The 13,929-nt window shown below is 39.5% G+C and overlaps 1 protein-coding gene across 2 annotated transcripts in view; it reads left to right on the top strand.

Annotated features, from left to right (window-relative positions):
* The window catches only part of GPATCH11 (G-patch domain containing 11), a 47,341-nt gene that overhangs the window by 29,883 nt on the left and 3,529 nt on the right, over positions 1-13,929 (top strand). Inside the window, exons 5-8 of one of the 2 annotated variants that reach the window (XR_010086611.1) lie at positions 5,727-5,817; positions 8,212-8,340; positions 10,881-10,962; positions 12,423-12,834. Coding sequence is in view for 1 of the 2 variants with exons in the window: in XM_063443120.1 (XP_063299190.1) it covers positions 5,727-5,817; positions 8,212-8,340; positions 10,881-10,962; positions 12,423-12,478 (358 nt within the window). In the remaining variant the exon portion in view is untranslated. Of the gene's footprint in view, positions 1-5,726; positions 5,818-8,211; positions 8,341-10,880; positions 10,963-12,422; positions 13,220-13,929 lie in introns of those variants that run through there. The other variant, XM_063443120.1, reaches the window with a different exon arrangement.

Here is a 13,929-nt window from a genome sequence, read left to right as displayed (position 1 = left end):
CTTACCTCCTCTGGTTTATTCACTCCAGTAAATGTTGCAATAGCATGGGTATAGTAATTATGCTTTCTGATTTAATTGTATGTACCGTATATACTCGAGTATAAGCCGATTTTTTTCAGCACATTTTTTATGCTGAAAAAGCCCCCTTCGGCTTATACTAGAGTCAGGGTTTGTATTATGGCAACATTGCCATAATACAGACCAGGACCGCTCATTACAAGCCCGGCGGTCCTGGGGGGACCTTAACTGAAGCTCCTCCAGCTCCCCAGTGTAAATCTCGCGATTCCCGCGGCCGTCAGAGCGTTGCCACGGGTTACCGTGGCAATGCTCCGCGCGGCACGCAGACCACGAGATTTACACTGGGGAGCTGGAAGAGCTGCAGGAAAGGTAAGTAACAGCTTGCTGCCGGCCCCACCATTGCACAGCCCATGCCACTGTACCACCAGGGAATGACATAGCCCCCCTCCCTGGCCAGGTAACAAGCAGGGAGGGGGGGACAAAAAACAAAAGTTAAATAAATAAATATTTACATAATAAATAAAAAATAAATAATACATACAAATATTATTATTAAATTAATTATTAAAGGAACACTATAGTCACCTAAATTACTTTAGTTAAATAAAGCAGTTTTAGTGTATAGATCATTCCCCTGCAATTTCACTGCTCAATTCACTGTCATTTAGGAGTTAAATCACTTTGTTTCTGTTTATGCAGCCCTAGCCACACCTCCCCTGGCTATGATTGACAGAGCCTGCATGGAAAAAAAACTGGTTTCACTTTCAAACAAATGTAATTTACCTTAAATAATTGTATCTCAATCTCTAAATTGAACTTTAATCACATACAGGAGGCTCTTGCAGGGTCTAGCAAGCTATTAACATAGCAGGGGATAAGAAAATCTTAATTAAACAGAACTTCGAAGTCACATGCAGGGAGGTGTGACTAGGGTTCATAAACAAAGGGATTTAACTCCTAAATGGCAGAGGATTGAGCAGTGAGGCTGAAGGGGCTATGTTCTATACACAAACACTGCTTCATTAAGCTAAAGTTGTTCAGGTGACTATAGTGTCCCTTTAATGTCACATAAAGGTATTATTATAAATTATAGTTACATATTTTATAAAAAATATTAAAAATGCCCCCCCCCCCCCCAGTTTACACACACAGTACACAAACAACCAAACACTTTGCATTATATACACACACTACACACACACACACACACGCACACTCTGCATTCATTATATACACACACTACACACACACACACTGCATTCATTATATACACACACACACTACACAAACACACACACACACACTGCACAAACACACACACACACTGCATTCATTATATACACACACTACATAAACACACACACACTGCATTATACACACACTCTACACACACTGCATTCATTATATACATACACTACACAAATACACTACATAAACACACATACACTGCATTTATTATATACACACACTACACAAACACACACTGCATTCATTATATACACACACTACATAAACACACACACACTGCATTCATTATATACACACACTACACAAACACACACACTCTGCATTCATTATATACACAAACTACACAAACACACACACTGCATTCATTATATAAACACTGTAAATAAATATTCAAAAACATTTAACCCACTGACGCCTCAATTAATGTAATTTTATTGGTATAAATTTTTATTTTGAAATTTACCAGTAACTGCTGCATTTCCCGCCCTAGGCTTATACTCGAGTCAATAAGTTTTCCCATTTTTTTGTGGTAAATTTAGGTGCCTCGGCTTATATTCGGGTCGGCTTATACTCGAGTATATACGGTAATTATACCCATATTTGTCCATTTTATCATATCTGTACCATACTCCAATTATTTTTTTCTATTTGCCCTTCACAAGAGTAATGCTGGATAGTTTATCTTAGTTAAAGGCCCACACAGGCATAAGACTAGCAGCTTTTGCAAGATTTTTTTTAGATGCATGTGTTGATTTAGGGTATTTATATTAAATGGTGATTTTATTTTCTAATAATCGTAAGTGTGGAGTGTTACTTTAAGATAAAAAATATTTTACCACATCTTATGCTGGGATCTGTTAACACCACTAATGTAGGAGAGTTTTCCCAATTCTTTCTACCTATGACAAATGTTTAGCTAATGGAGGTGAGCAGGACTTTCATAAAGTAAAATTTATTGTGAAAATAATTAGTTAGTGACCATTATTGATAATTTACTGCACAAAAAGTAATGCACATTGACGGCACCATTAAACATAAATTATTATTCCCTGCTGATATGTTGTAAACTGCAGTGAAAGATGAAAAGCGGTGGATTTACGCATCCTTTGAAAGGCACAAAATTGGCTATAAAAACAGTCTGAAGTTTGACAGTAAATGAATTGTTTATTTACCGAATTGTCCCTGTGGTAGATTGCTAGTGTGTGAGGCACTCAGACAACTGAAGGTGAACAGTTTAGATTTTTTGTTGTTGTTGTTTCATAGTTGGTGTTCCAAATGTGAAATCTTTCATGGCAGCAGGTTTTGTTAAATCAACACATTTACATTTTTGTATTGACCTAACTTATAGGAAATAGGTAACACCTTTTCTATAACCTTTTGTTAAAGAGGTATTCGAGGCGGAGTAGACCCCAATTTTATTGCATTGTTGGTGTGGCGGACCACTGTAGTAGCGCCGCCAAGGATTCCTTTAATGCTGGGAGCAGATCTGGTTTTATTAGGTTCGACACGGTCATTTATACACGGACCTCCAGCATGGGGTCCCTATTCACAATACAGTCAACCCGCCCTGGTGCCTCTGTGTCTGGGAGATAATTGAGTTGCTGTTCGCTAAACTAATTATCTCATGGCTACAGAGAGCACAACACAAAAACACCCCCAAAACATCATAAAAAATACAGGAACCCCCCACATTTGACAGCCCCCTGATAGCTCTGATTAGAGCGCCCATGTTGGCAAAATAGCGGACGGATCCATGAAGAGATGACAAAACGCCACCGGGGTTTTGACCAGCCGCACATGTGGTCCATGTTCAAGAGTTCCAAAACAATTAGTGTTTTGGACGGTCACGTTTTGGGAGCTCCTGTGTACGAAGTAATGGGTGCTCCTCCTGGCTCCCAGGGAGCGATTGTTCCACACAGTCTGAGGCACCTTCCCTCCAAAAAGTGCTCTTTTAGCTGGTATGGAAGTAGGGGAAAACCGGGGTGGAAATTGGCCAGGCGTTGGGACTGGCTGCGGTCGAATAGGAGTTAGTCTTTGCGGCTTTCTGGACTCCGGTTACTGTCAGGAAAAGGGCACTCCAGGGCAGTTGGTTTGGAGAGGAAGGTGCAGAGAACCAGGAGTAGTGAGGATAGTCCTTTTGGGGAAAATACTGTTACTGTAACTGTACTCTGTTACATGTGATTGCTGAAAGTGGTTGCTCTGGAAATAGAGCTGCTGCTGGCAGAAATAAGCCCAGACGCAGTGTGTAGCACTGATCAGTACAGCTCTGTGTTTCCTGCGCTGAAATCATATGCAATGTCCCATACTACAATGTAGCACTGAGTTGTACTACTCCGAGCATACTGTATGTGGTACCACTCATATAGCTATAACAAGTGCCTGAAATATCAGAAAACACTGCAATCTGACTTGAAATGTTGAAGGACTGCTCAATCTCAATGAGTATTTGAAAAATATTTATGAGATGGGCACAAATAATATTAGAGTGTATATACTTATACACTCAGAATGTTCTGGTAGCTTATAGTGCAATATAACTTAACATATGTGCTCTCTCAACCATATCGATCAGCTGTTAGCCACTCAAATCGATAAACAGTTGAGTATCAATCCTCCATACAGACAAAATAATCACCACAATCTAGGTAGCAACAAACTTTATTTGAAACCAAAATAAATAAAAGCCAGCCTAGTGGAGGGCATAAAGCGGTTGTCCGTACTTTCACACACAAAAGAGTGATACAGCGTTATCTCATGACTATAGAAGGGTTCTTGATTTTCTGAAATTTTACTCTACTAAAGGTAACTTGTTTTGTAATTTCTTTATTGGAAACATTCTCCAATGTATAACTCTGCTCTATCATATCTGTTGATTTATATTTTCATAGCTTTTTTTAAATTTACTGATATCAGTTTAAAGATATATAATGTATTTAGTACTTCCCAATGCTAACTGTCCTGTGTTTTTAACATCTTTTCAAGCAACAAATCATAGATTTGTTAAATATCGGGTGACCTCTATTATCCACTTGTTGACAGACTCTTGCTTGGAGTACTTCTTCAATGTTGTCCATTCATTATGCAGTGCTCACCCATGGCACATTCGACTCTACCAGTTTTTGCGGTCCTTAAAACTATCCCTCTTTGGAAAAGCCTAGCAGCTCACCCCTTAAATGGATACTCCAGACCCCTGACGCTTGCTGAAGTACTTTATGTATGAAGAGTGTGTCGTGTGTCCTTTTTTTTTTTTTCTTTTTCAACAGAAATTGGCATATTTATAAAATACTTTTGTTTCACCCACTGGCTGGTGCTCTTACTTCCTGGTTGTTTAGCTTAGTGGCAGACAATTGCAAAGATTTATTTTTGAGCTGCATGGAGACAGCCACAGAAAGTCTCTTGGACAGCCACAGAAAGTCTCTTGGACAGCCACAGAAAGTCTCGTGGACAGCCACAGAAAGTCTCGTGGACAGCCACAGAAAGTCTCGTGGACAGCCACAGAAAGTCTCGTGGACAGCCACAGAAAGTCTCGTGGACAGCCACAGAAAGGCTCTTGGACAGCCACAGAAAGGCTCTTGGACAGCCACAGAAAGGCTCTTGGACAGCCACAGAAAGGCTCTTGGACAGCCACAGAAAGGCTCTTGGACAGCCACAGAAAGGCTCTTGGACAGCCACAGAAAGGCTCTTGGACAGCCACAGAAAGGCTCTTGGACAGCCACAGAAAGGCTCTTGGACAGCCACAGAAAGGCTCTTGGACAGCCACAGAAAGGCTCTTGGACAGCCACAGAAAGGCTCTTGGACAGCCACAGAAAGGCTCTTGGACAGCCACAGAAAGGCTCTTGGACAGCCACAGAAAGGCTCTTGGACAGCCACAGAAAGGCTCTTGGACAGCCACAGAAAGGCTCTTGGACAGCCACAGAAAGGCTCTTCAGGGTTAGAAGAAGAGGGCTTGCAAAGGCTTCAGCCAAGATCTGCAATCTTGGCTGCATTTGCAAATACCACTAATGAAAAAATGCATAATTAAATGCACACGTTTTTTTATTGGTGTATACCTATTAAACCGTGATTTTTTACTTTTTTGTACTTGGTCAGTGGAATCTGCCATCTCAAATCTACTGTGCTCTTTCCTCTCGAACACCCCTTCAAGTTCTTAGAGCTCATTTGATTCCCTCACTTCCCTTTGAGTATTTGTCACATTTTGCTTTACCTTATAAGTTTGCTTGGACAGGACCCTGTTCACCTACAGTTACTGTATGTCAAACATGTCTTGTTTAAATTAAATGTTTGTCTCGTTTACATATTTTCAGTGCTTCTGGCATCAAGTGGTGTGTGTGTGTGTGTGTGCGTGTGTGTGTGTAAATTTGTTCTGCTTTATTATCACTAAATCAATCTTTGTACTATTACATGCAATTCAAAGAAAACTGAAGTATTAATCTTGTTTTGGTGTCTATTCTCTTTATTAGGCTGAGAATGAAAAGTAAAAAAGAGAAATTAAAGCAGCAAGCTGACCTTAGTAGGAGCCAAAGAGCATGTCTGCAGCTAGATGAACAAAAGGTAAGATAATGGCCAAAATGCCTTTCCTTAAATTCACTTTGTTTGCATGTATCATGAGATCTTTGCAGATATTGTGCTTGTCTACTGTTATGCTGTAGAACAGTAATCCCAAACCAGCCCTCATGGCCCACCAACAATCTAGGATTTATGTATTTCCATTTTTTTTTTCATATGAGATACTGACAAAATCTGGACTACTACTGCCTTCACTTTCCACATCCTTTCTAGCTCCACTTTCAGTCCTTGGTATTTGTTCACCTTCTCATGTGCTGCTAGGATTAGTTCCTTAGTGTTGTCCTTCAGTTCTGCCTTTTTTCAACCTCTGGTAGTATTTTGTAATGTGAGCCACATTATCTGCAAGTGGTACACCTCATGTAGAGGTTTGTCTTGCTCTGTCATTTTCCGCATTCTCCATCTGTTGTCTCAGGCATTCCCTAAGTAGTTCATCTTTGGGAGCTTTTTTTTGTGATGTACCTGTGAGTGCTCTGTGTTTCATCCAGGACTGTGGCCTTGGCACTCGTCAAACCCCAACTTCCTTCCTTCCAGCTGGTGTAAACTCTCCATTCATAATGAGAAGTTTCCATGTCTTCACATCCATGGTGACCAGCTCTTTTCTTGCCCAGCTTATCAACTAGGTACCTTATTACTAGTTGGGCATATGTGTTGATGACTTGGATACTATTCTTGCCATTGAGCTGGGACGTAAGGACCTGTCTATCCCCATTGCTTTTCTGAATAGACCTCCACCCCGTAGCCAAAACATCATTAAAATGGATACAGGTTCAGGAGTGGAGATGCCATCAGCCACCTACTCTACATGGATGACATCAAGCTGTATGGCAGAAGTGAGCGGGACATTGACTAACTGATCCACCTAACTAGGATATACAGGAAGGACATTGAAATGTTGGTAGGACTAGATAAGTGTCCGAGGATGATAGCAAAAAGAGGGAAGATGATCAGGACAGAAAGAGTTCAAGTTCCAGAATGTCAAATTGGAAATGTAGATAACCGCTACAAGTACCTGGAGGTACCACAAACACATGGCAACCATGAGGAAGAGGCTGAGAGAGAGTGTATATGTATGTGTGTGTATAATTTTTTTGTTATTTACTTACAACAATTTACCTGGTGGAACAGTGCTTATTTACTGTCTAATTTACTGTCTTATAACATACCAACCTGAAGGAGATTGGATGGTTGGGCAATGATGTAAGTTGTTTATACACTCTGAGTAAAACAGTGCATCTATCATCTACTAGACAACAAAAAGTTTTCTTTTACATTGTGATGTTAGATGCATTAGATGCCCGTTATGTCTTTTTAAGCAGCTGTCAATACTGTTAGTTGGCCAACTCAGTGAGACAAAGAAACCTAAAACAATGCCTTTTTGTAGTAGACCGAATAATGTTTTAATACATGCAACTTGAACTACACCTAAAGACTTTTTCTTGTGAAATTTGACATATATATTGATCCAAAAGCCTATTCTAAATACTTCTGATGTGTTTGTGGTTTTTATTTTTTTATTTGAAATTCCATTTTCAAATTCCATTATCGATCTACACCTCTCACCCTGCATGTTTAATCAGAGTAGGCCAGCTAGGCATGGATGCTTTTCTTTGCAAAAACAGAATAATAAAGGATTTCATTGATATGTAAACAGGTTGTAGATCGAAGAAGAAATCTGATTGTTATTATGGAGTAAAGAAGAAATTATTTCCCTTAATGTGACATTATTGGTAGTTATTTGTCTTATTTAGGATCACCAGCATAAAAGAATGGGTTTCAAGGTTGAACCTAATGGAATTTAGGCCTTTTTTTTTTTTATCTAGTGATTGAAAACAAGATAATTTCTTATACGATTATTGATTTTTGAACGCTAGAAAACTTGTGAAACTGAAAAAAATATTAGCACTGAAACATGTTCACATTTTTTAAATTCCAAACATTTCTTCAAAATGAACCTGCAGTATGCTTGTACAGTTGTTGCTAACATGAAGAAAATGGCAGCACATAAAGGGGAAAGTTACACCGTGTGGCACAGATTGGAGTAACTCTATGAAATGAGAATATTCCTAGATTTCTTCCATCAAAATTAGCTTTATGTGCACAAGAGCAGCCCTGAATTTGGCCTAACTAAATCCCTAGTTGAAGTTGCTGCTTACTGAATTATGATTCAGATTAATTCTAGAATGCTGAGTTGCTCAATAAAAATAAAAATGTAAGCATACTAGCAGTTTATTCTGCATCTTGGACATATGTTTATATATAGAGTATGTGCGCTCTACGTTATAGAGTAGATGGGGTGTCAACATTAGCAACTTTTATAGCTTGGCTAATAACTATGTATATTATATTGTGAGATTAACCGTAAAATAATCTTTCTTGTAGGGAGTGCAAACGCCTCGAGAGAGTTGGTATTGGCCAGCAACTGAGGATGAAGAGGAGGATGAAGAGGAGGATGAAGAGGAGGATGAAGAAGTAGAGGAAGAAGACGATGACCCAGGAGAAGATCTGAATGTGAGTTTCTAGACCAACATAATGGCAAGAATATGAGCATTGAGGTTTCTTGGAATTTTTCCAGCTGTTTTTTTTTCTTCTTCCTCTTCCCATTATGAAACACCTCAAATTAGCTAAAGTAATGTGTATATGTGGTTAAGGCTCAAAATTTGAAGTCCTTTATCCCCTTAAGTACGCATGACATGTGTGACATGTCATGATTCCCTTTTATTCCAGAAGTTTGGTCCTTAAGGGGTTAAAAGACTACTGTAGGGTCAGGAACACAAACATGCGTTCCTGACACTGTAGTGTTAAAACCACCATTTAGGTGGCTTGCCTTCCTTAACAGGTAAGAAAACTTACCATATTTCCAGTGTCGTGGTGGTGCAACTGCTCTGGCCCTACATAATTGATGATCCCAGACAATCAAGTGCTTTCCCATAGGAAAAGTATTGGGTTGGCTGAAATTGTCAAGGAGGTGGGTGGAGGCGGGGAAAAACACCGGTTTGGCCATTTAGCATCTCTTCATAGAGATGATTTGAATCAATGCATCTCTATGGGGTAAATTCAACTTCTCCATGCAGCGTGGAGACACTGAATGTCAGTGATGCACAATGTGCAGAACTGACACTAGAAGCACCTCCAGTGGCCCTCTGAGGAGTGCCCACTGGAGGTGTCCCTAGGCTGCAATCTAAACACTATAGATCAAAAGCATATAACTGTGTATAGGACGCTTCTGTGTTGGAAATAGAATACACTTCAGAAAGCTGCTGCACACTCTAGTGGGTATCTCTCTCACCCACCACAAAGTATCTTAAATACAAAAGGACTAGATAGTAAGGTTAGAGGTAAACAACCAAAAACGTTACTAACTATAAGAGTAGAGCGCTATATATTAGAATGGGGTTGCATATTAGAATTATGCTCTATTCTTTTAGTAAGTAAAGCTTTTGGTTGTTTACCTCTAACCTTACTATCTAGTCCTTTTGTATATGCAATCTAAACACTGTCTTTTCTCTGAGAAGGCAGCGTTTACAATAACAAATGCTTGCAAGGACTGATTATGCTCACCAGAACAACTACATTAAGCTGTAGTAGTTCTGGTGACTGTAGTGTCCCTCTAACTACTAGCCAGGCCTAGAGGTTACTTGCGTGAATGTCTACTCACCAGGGCTGAATGTGCATATGCCAATGGCTGGTGAAGAGTGGAAATTTTGAGCCCTTGTTTGTGGGTAGCCATTTTATTTTATTTTAATTTCATTATATTTGTGTTTGTGTTTTTGTCCACTGTAAGATTTTAAGTTCAACATAAATTAAATATATCATCTGATAAAATGCTTCTGTGCAAGTACAACAGGGTGGGGATTTCTTAAGAAGCCGCACAGGCTCTTCATTAAAGGTTTGTTATGTCAAACTGAAAATAATGAAGACAATTCTAGCATCATAGCCACTTCAATAAGTTGAAGTTGCTTTGGTGCCCAGATTTTTCTTTAATGAAATACATTTTGGCAGAATATCAGTGCAGACCACAATCTCAGTCACATAGATCTATAAATCTTCCTATGTACATTTCGACTCACTAGTAGTCTTTCTCAAGCTTGCCGACCTCTGTGTCTTAAAGCCTTCTTTGCATCAGCAAGTTTTGTCCCCTTACATTTGTCATACCATTTTGTATTTCTTGATGGGATTTGTACACAAGTCTCACTTTTTCACTGAGGATCAAATTTCAGTTGTTATTTAAATTGTAAGCACTAATCTGTGAGTAATTCTATCTTGTTCCTTTTATTTATTGTACCCTTATTCATAATATAAAAAAGACAATGTTTTACATTCAGTGATATGACTATGGCTACTTCTTACTATATACTTTTCACCTCTATAAATCTCTTTATTCACCCCTTAAAAGTCAACCTTTGCAGTTTAATTATGCTGACATTCTGTTTTTTTCTCTCTTCAATCAGTAATGAAACCAATAAATACATCACAATTGCAGTGTAGAGAGAGGATAACTTAAGGATAAATTAAGTATAGATTAGCAGGGAGAAGAATAACATGCTCTGTTCTAAACATTTTTTTCCAATCCTTTAGTGGTCAGGTTTTGGTTACCATTAATGATTTTTTTTTGACAAACTTCTTTGGATGGTGTTTGAGTATCACAGATTCTAATGATTGTTTCCCTTTTTTGGATCCAGTGTATATAAGCTGGATGTAATTTATTGTATATATTACATTTTGCATATTTCTTTAAATGCTCTCCGGAGTTGATTCTTGGGTACTGTTGTACACGACAAAGGAGAATTTCAACAAAATGTAACAATCATATAATGAGACAATAGGTCCTTCAGGAGAACATCGACTATATAACATGCATTAATTGTCTGAATCCTTCTGGATTAGACGGTTTTACTTGTCTTTCACATTACTACTCTATTACGTCCCAAGTTTTAACGTAGAATGTTTTTTGTTTGTTTGTTTGTTTTTCTGTGACATATGACATATTTGCAGCATATTCTGTGTTTGCATCTGGTTAGAATAAATATATGTATCTACTTTCATTTTAGACTCTAGACAAATTACAAATTCTCACCAGCTATTTGAGGGGAGAGCATTTTTATTGCGTCTGGTGCGGAACAGCTTATCAAGGTAATTGTAACCTTCTGTGCTTTTTTCCATGTGTTTCCTTAAATAACAGTGCCATATGGTTTCTAAAAGACCTGACCTATTTGTAACTGTTGCACTTTCATTTAAATAATAGTACACCACAAAGAATATGTATGAAGTGTATAATTTAACATCACTTTACAGCAACTTCAGAATCCTGATTCTTGAACTTGGGTTTAGCTTGTTTTTGTGGAGAAACATGGCATTAGTGAATTTAAAATGTAAATATCATCAATTTACCTTTTTTTTGTTTTTACATTTAAGCCAGGGGATGGTGACTTTTTTTTGTCTGTTATGTTTTATTGAGGCAAAGGTATAACATAGATCACTTCAACAATTCCGTTACAGTTTCAGACACACAACAGGGTGCATCACAAACCGTGTCAGATTATCATATGGAAGGTGGTCGAAGACATCTTAACATAAGTGTCTGATTGTGAACATAACTTTGCACACCATCAAATGTAATTGGTTAAAGCCTCTTTCTTTTTTTTTTTTTTTTTTTTATAAATGAAATAATAGAGAGAGAAAACGCATGATAAGCATGCAGTGTTAAAACAATGTAGCAGAGAGTCAGGCAGTTGCAGATTTCCTAACAATAGCGGTCATTCAGATGTACGCAGTGGTAATAAACTAGAACTACACATTGAGTGAGAAAACCATTGTCCCAGTGTAGATATAACAGGCAGAGAAGTTACCCATAAAATGCCCTCTGCACAGTCAAACAATACTATTATTATAAAACATAGAAAAAATAGAGTCTGCATTGGTGCATTTATCAACAGGCCCTAAACACCCGAGGGTACGCATGCTGACAGCCATATCAGCTTGAAAGATATATCTAGGAAAACTCCATGGCAGACATTCGATGCAAACCCACTGAGCGTGATTCATAGCGTCCTCGTTTACTCCTCTTCTGGCTCCAGACTTTGATAAGTTCACTGGCACATTGTCCAGTGACCTCAGTTGGCCAGGTCAGGATCCCTAGTGAGTCTCTTTTTGGGGGAATTCACCCAGGTGTATAGAGGTTCCCCACTGGGTGATTCCGGAGTCCCCGGTCCAGAATGTGAAGAACATACCTTGATGCTACCATGATCGCTTCACAAAAGTCGGCGCCAGCCACCGATATTTAGCAGCTAAAGTTCCCAGTGGTACCTGCACACCACCAGGTATCCACTGGAGGCAATTAGTTAGCTGGGTCATCCCTTATTTCAAGATTTAATGTGCTGCGGTAGAGGAGCTTACTCTCTCTCTGTGGCTGTTCAGCACATCGGCCAAGCCCCGCCTCCCAATGGCGACATTTCTGTTTGTACTTCTTATAAAAAAGAAACACAAAAAAAATCTTTTCAATGCTTAATGTACAGGATTTATCTTTTGTATGGTTTATATATGTAATAAATATTTATGTATGTGTTTATAAATGCAGCTTTTTTTGCTTACAGATGAGAATGATTTGTGTGCAAATTGCCCAGGGAACACCTCTGAAGATCATGATTGAGAGTGTCCGCTTTAATGAACAAATGCTGAAAAACTCTGTCCAAGACCATTAGCATTATTGTAAATAATGAAAGTCATTATTTATAAACTAATTGTGGATTTATTCTCTGCTCTTACACATGAACTCTTTTGTCTTGAATTTCGGAAATGCAGAAACCTTGATTAATCCAGAATTACCCTTGGTATGAAGAATTTGTAGAACATGTTATGGTTGCACATTTAAACAAAAATAAACATTTTTTTTTATAATTATACTTTTTTTTTATATATGTAAAAGGCCATAGGCCTGAATTTGTGGGAGGAGTTTTCCCTATAAAAACTCTACCCCCCTGCTTACCTATGCTGGTTCCTGTAAGAGTGACTATTGCCATGACAACCAGCACTTCCAGTTTCTGTGGCCCTCCATTTGTTCCAGAAGCAGCCACGGACTCGTCTTCAGCCTCTGACCCGGCTTACAGCTCTCCAAACCTGGCTTGCAGCTTCATTTGGGGCTCCATCCACCTGCAGGGCCTCCTACCTGGTTCCCGTTCTCTGTAACCGGCTTCCTGCCTCACGCTCATGTATGTACATGTGGGAACCAGGTCACGGCGTTCCCATGTTCGAGCCTAACAAATGCTGGGATTGGCTCCCTCAGTTTAGCTTTATTATACCATTCGTCTCCTATGCCGTACGTCTAATTCCGTTTGTTTACTTTGCATTCATGTAATCACTTTCGTTTAAATAGTCATGTAATCACTTTCGTTTAAATGCATTTGTCTACATTTGCATAAGTCACAATTACGTTGAGTAATTCACTTATTTGTACAAATTACCGTATTTATCGGCGTATAACACTTTTTCTCCCTAAAAATAGGGGGAAAATGATGGGTGTGTGTTATACGCCGATATCCCATATTTACTTACCTGTCTTGAAGCGTGGGCCGGTGTTCAGCGCGCACCGCGGTACTGGAACTTAAATTTCAGGTTCCGGTTTCCGGCGGGACTGAAAGGAAGTGTGCACACTATTGTGTACACACTTCCTTTCAGTCCCGCCGGAAACCGGAACCTGACATTTAAGTTCCAGTACCGCGGTGCGCGCTGTGAAGCCGGCCCACGCTTCAAGACAGGTAAGTAATTATGGGACAAGAGGGAAAGTGCACTAGGGGACACTATGCGAGGGGGGGGGGGAGAATACTATGGAAAGGGGGGGGGGCACTATGGGAGGGGGGGGAGAATACTATGGGAGGGGGGGAAGAATACTATGGAAAGGGGGGGGACACTATGGGAGGGGGTGGAGAATACTATGGGATGAGGGGGGGAACACTATGGGATGAGGGGGGGAACACTATGGGAGGGGGGAGAATACTATGGAAAGGGGGGGGAATACTATGGGATGAGGGGGGAACACTATGGGATGAGGGGGAGAATACTATGGGAGGGGGGAGAATACTATGGAAAGGGGGGGAACACTAT

This window comes from Pelobates fuscus, chromosome 2, assembly GCF_036172605.1.
Source record: "Pelobates fuscus isolate aPelFus1 chromosome 2, aPelFus1.pri, whole genome shotgun sequence".
NCBI classification, from domain to species: domain Eukaryota; kingdom Metazoa; phylum Chordata; class Amphibia; order Anura; family Pelobatidae; genus Pelobates; species Pelobates fuscus.
This window is presented reverse-complemented; position numbering and strand designations above follow the sequence as displayed.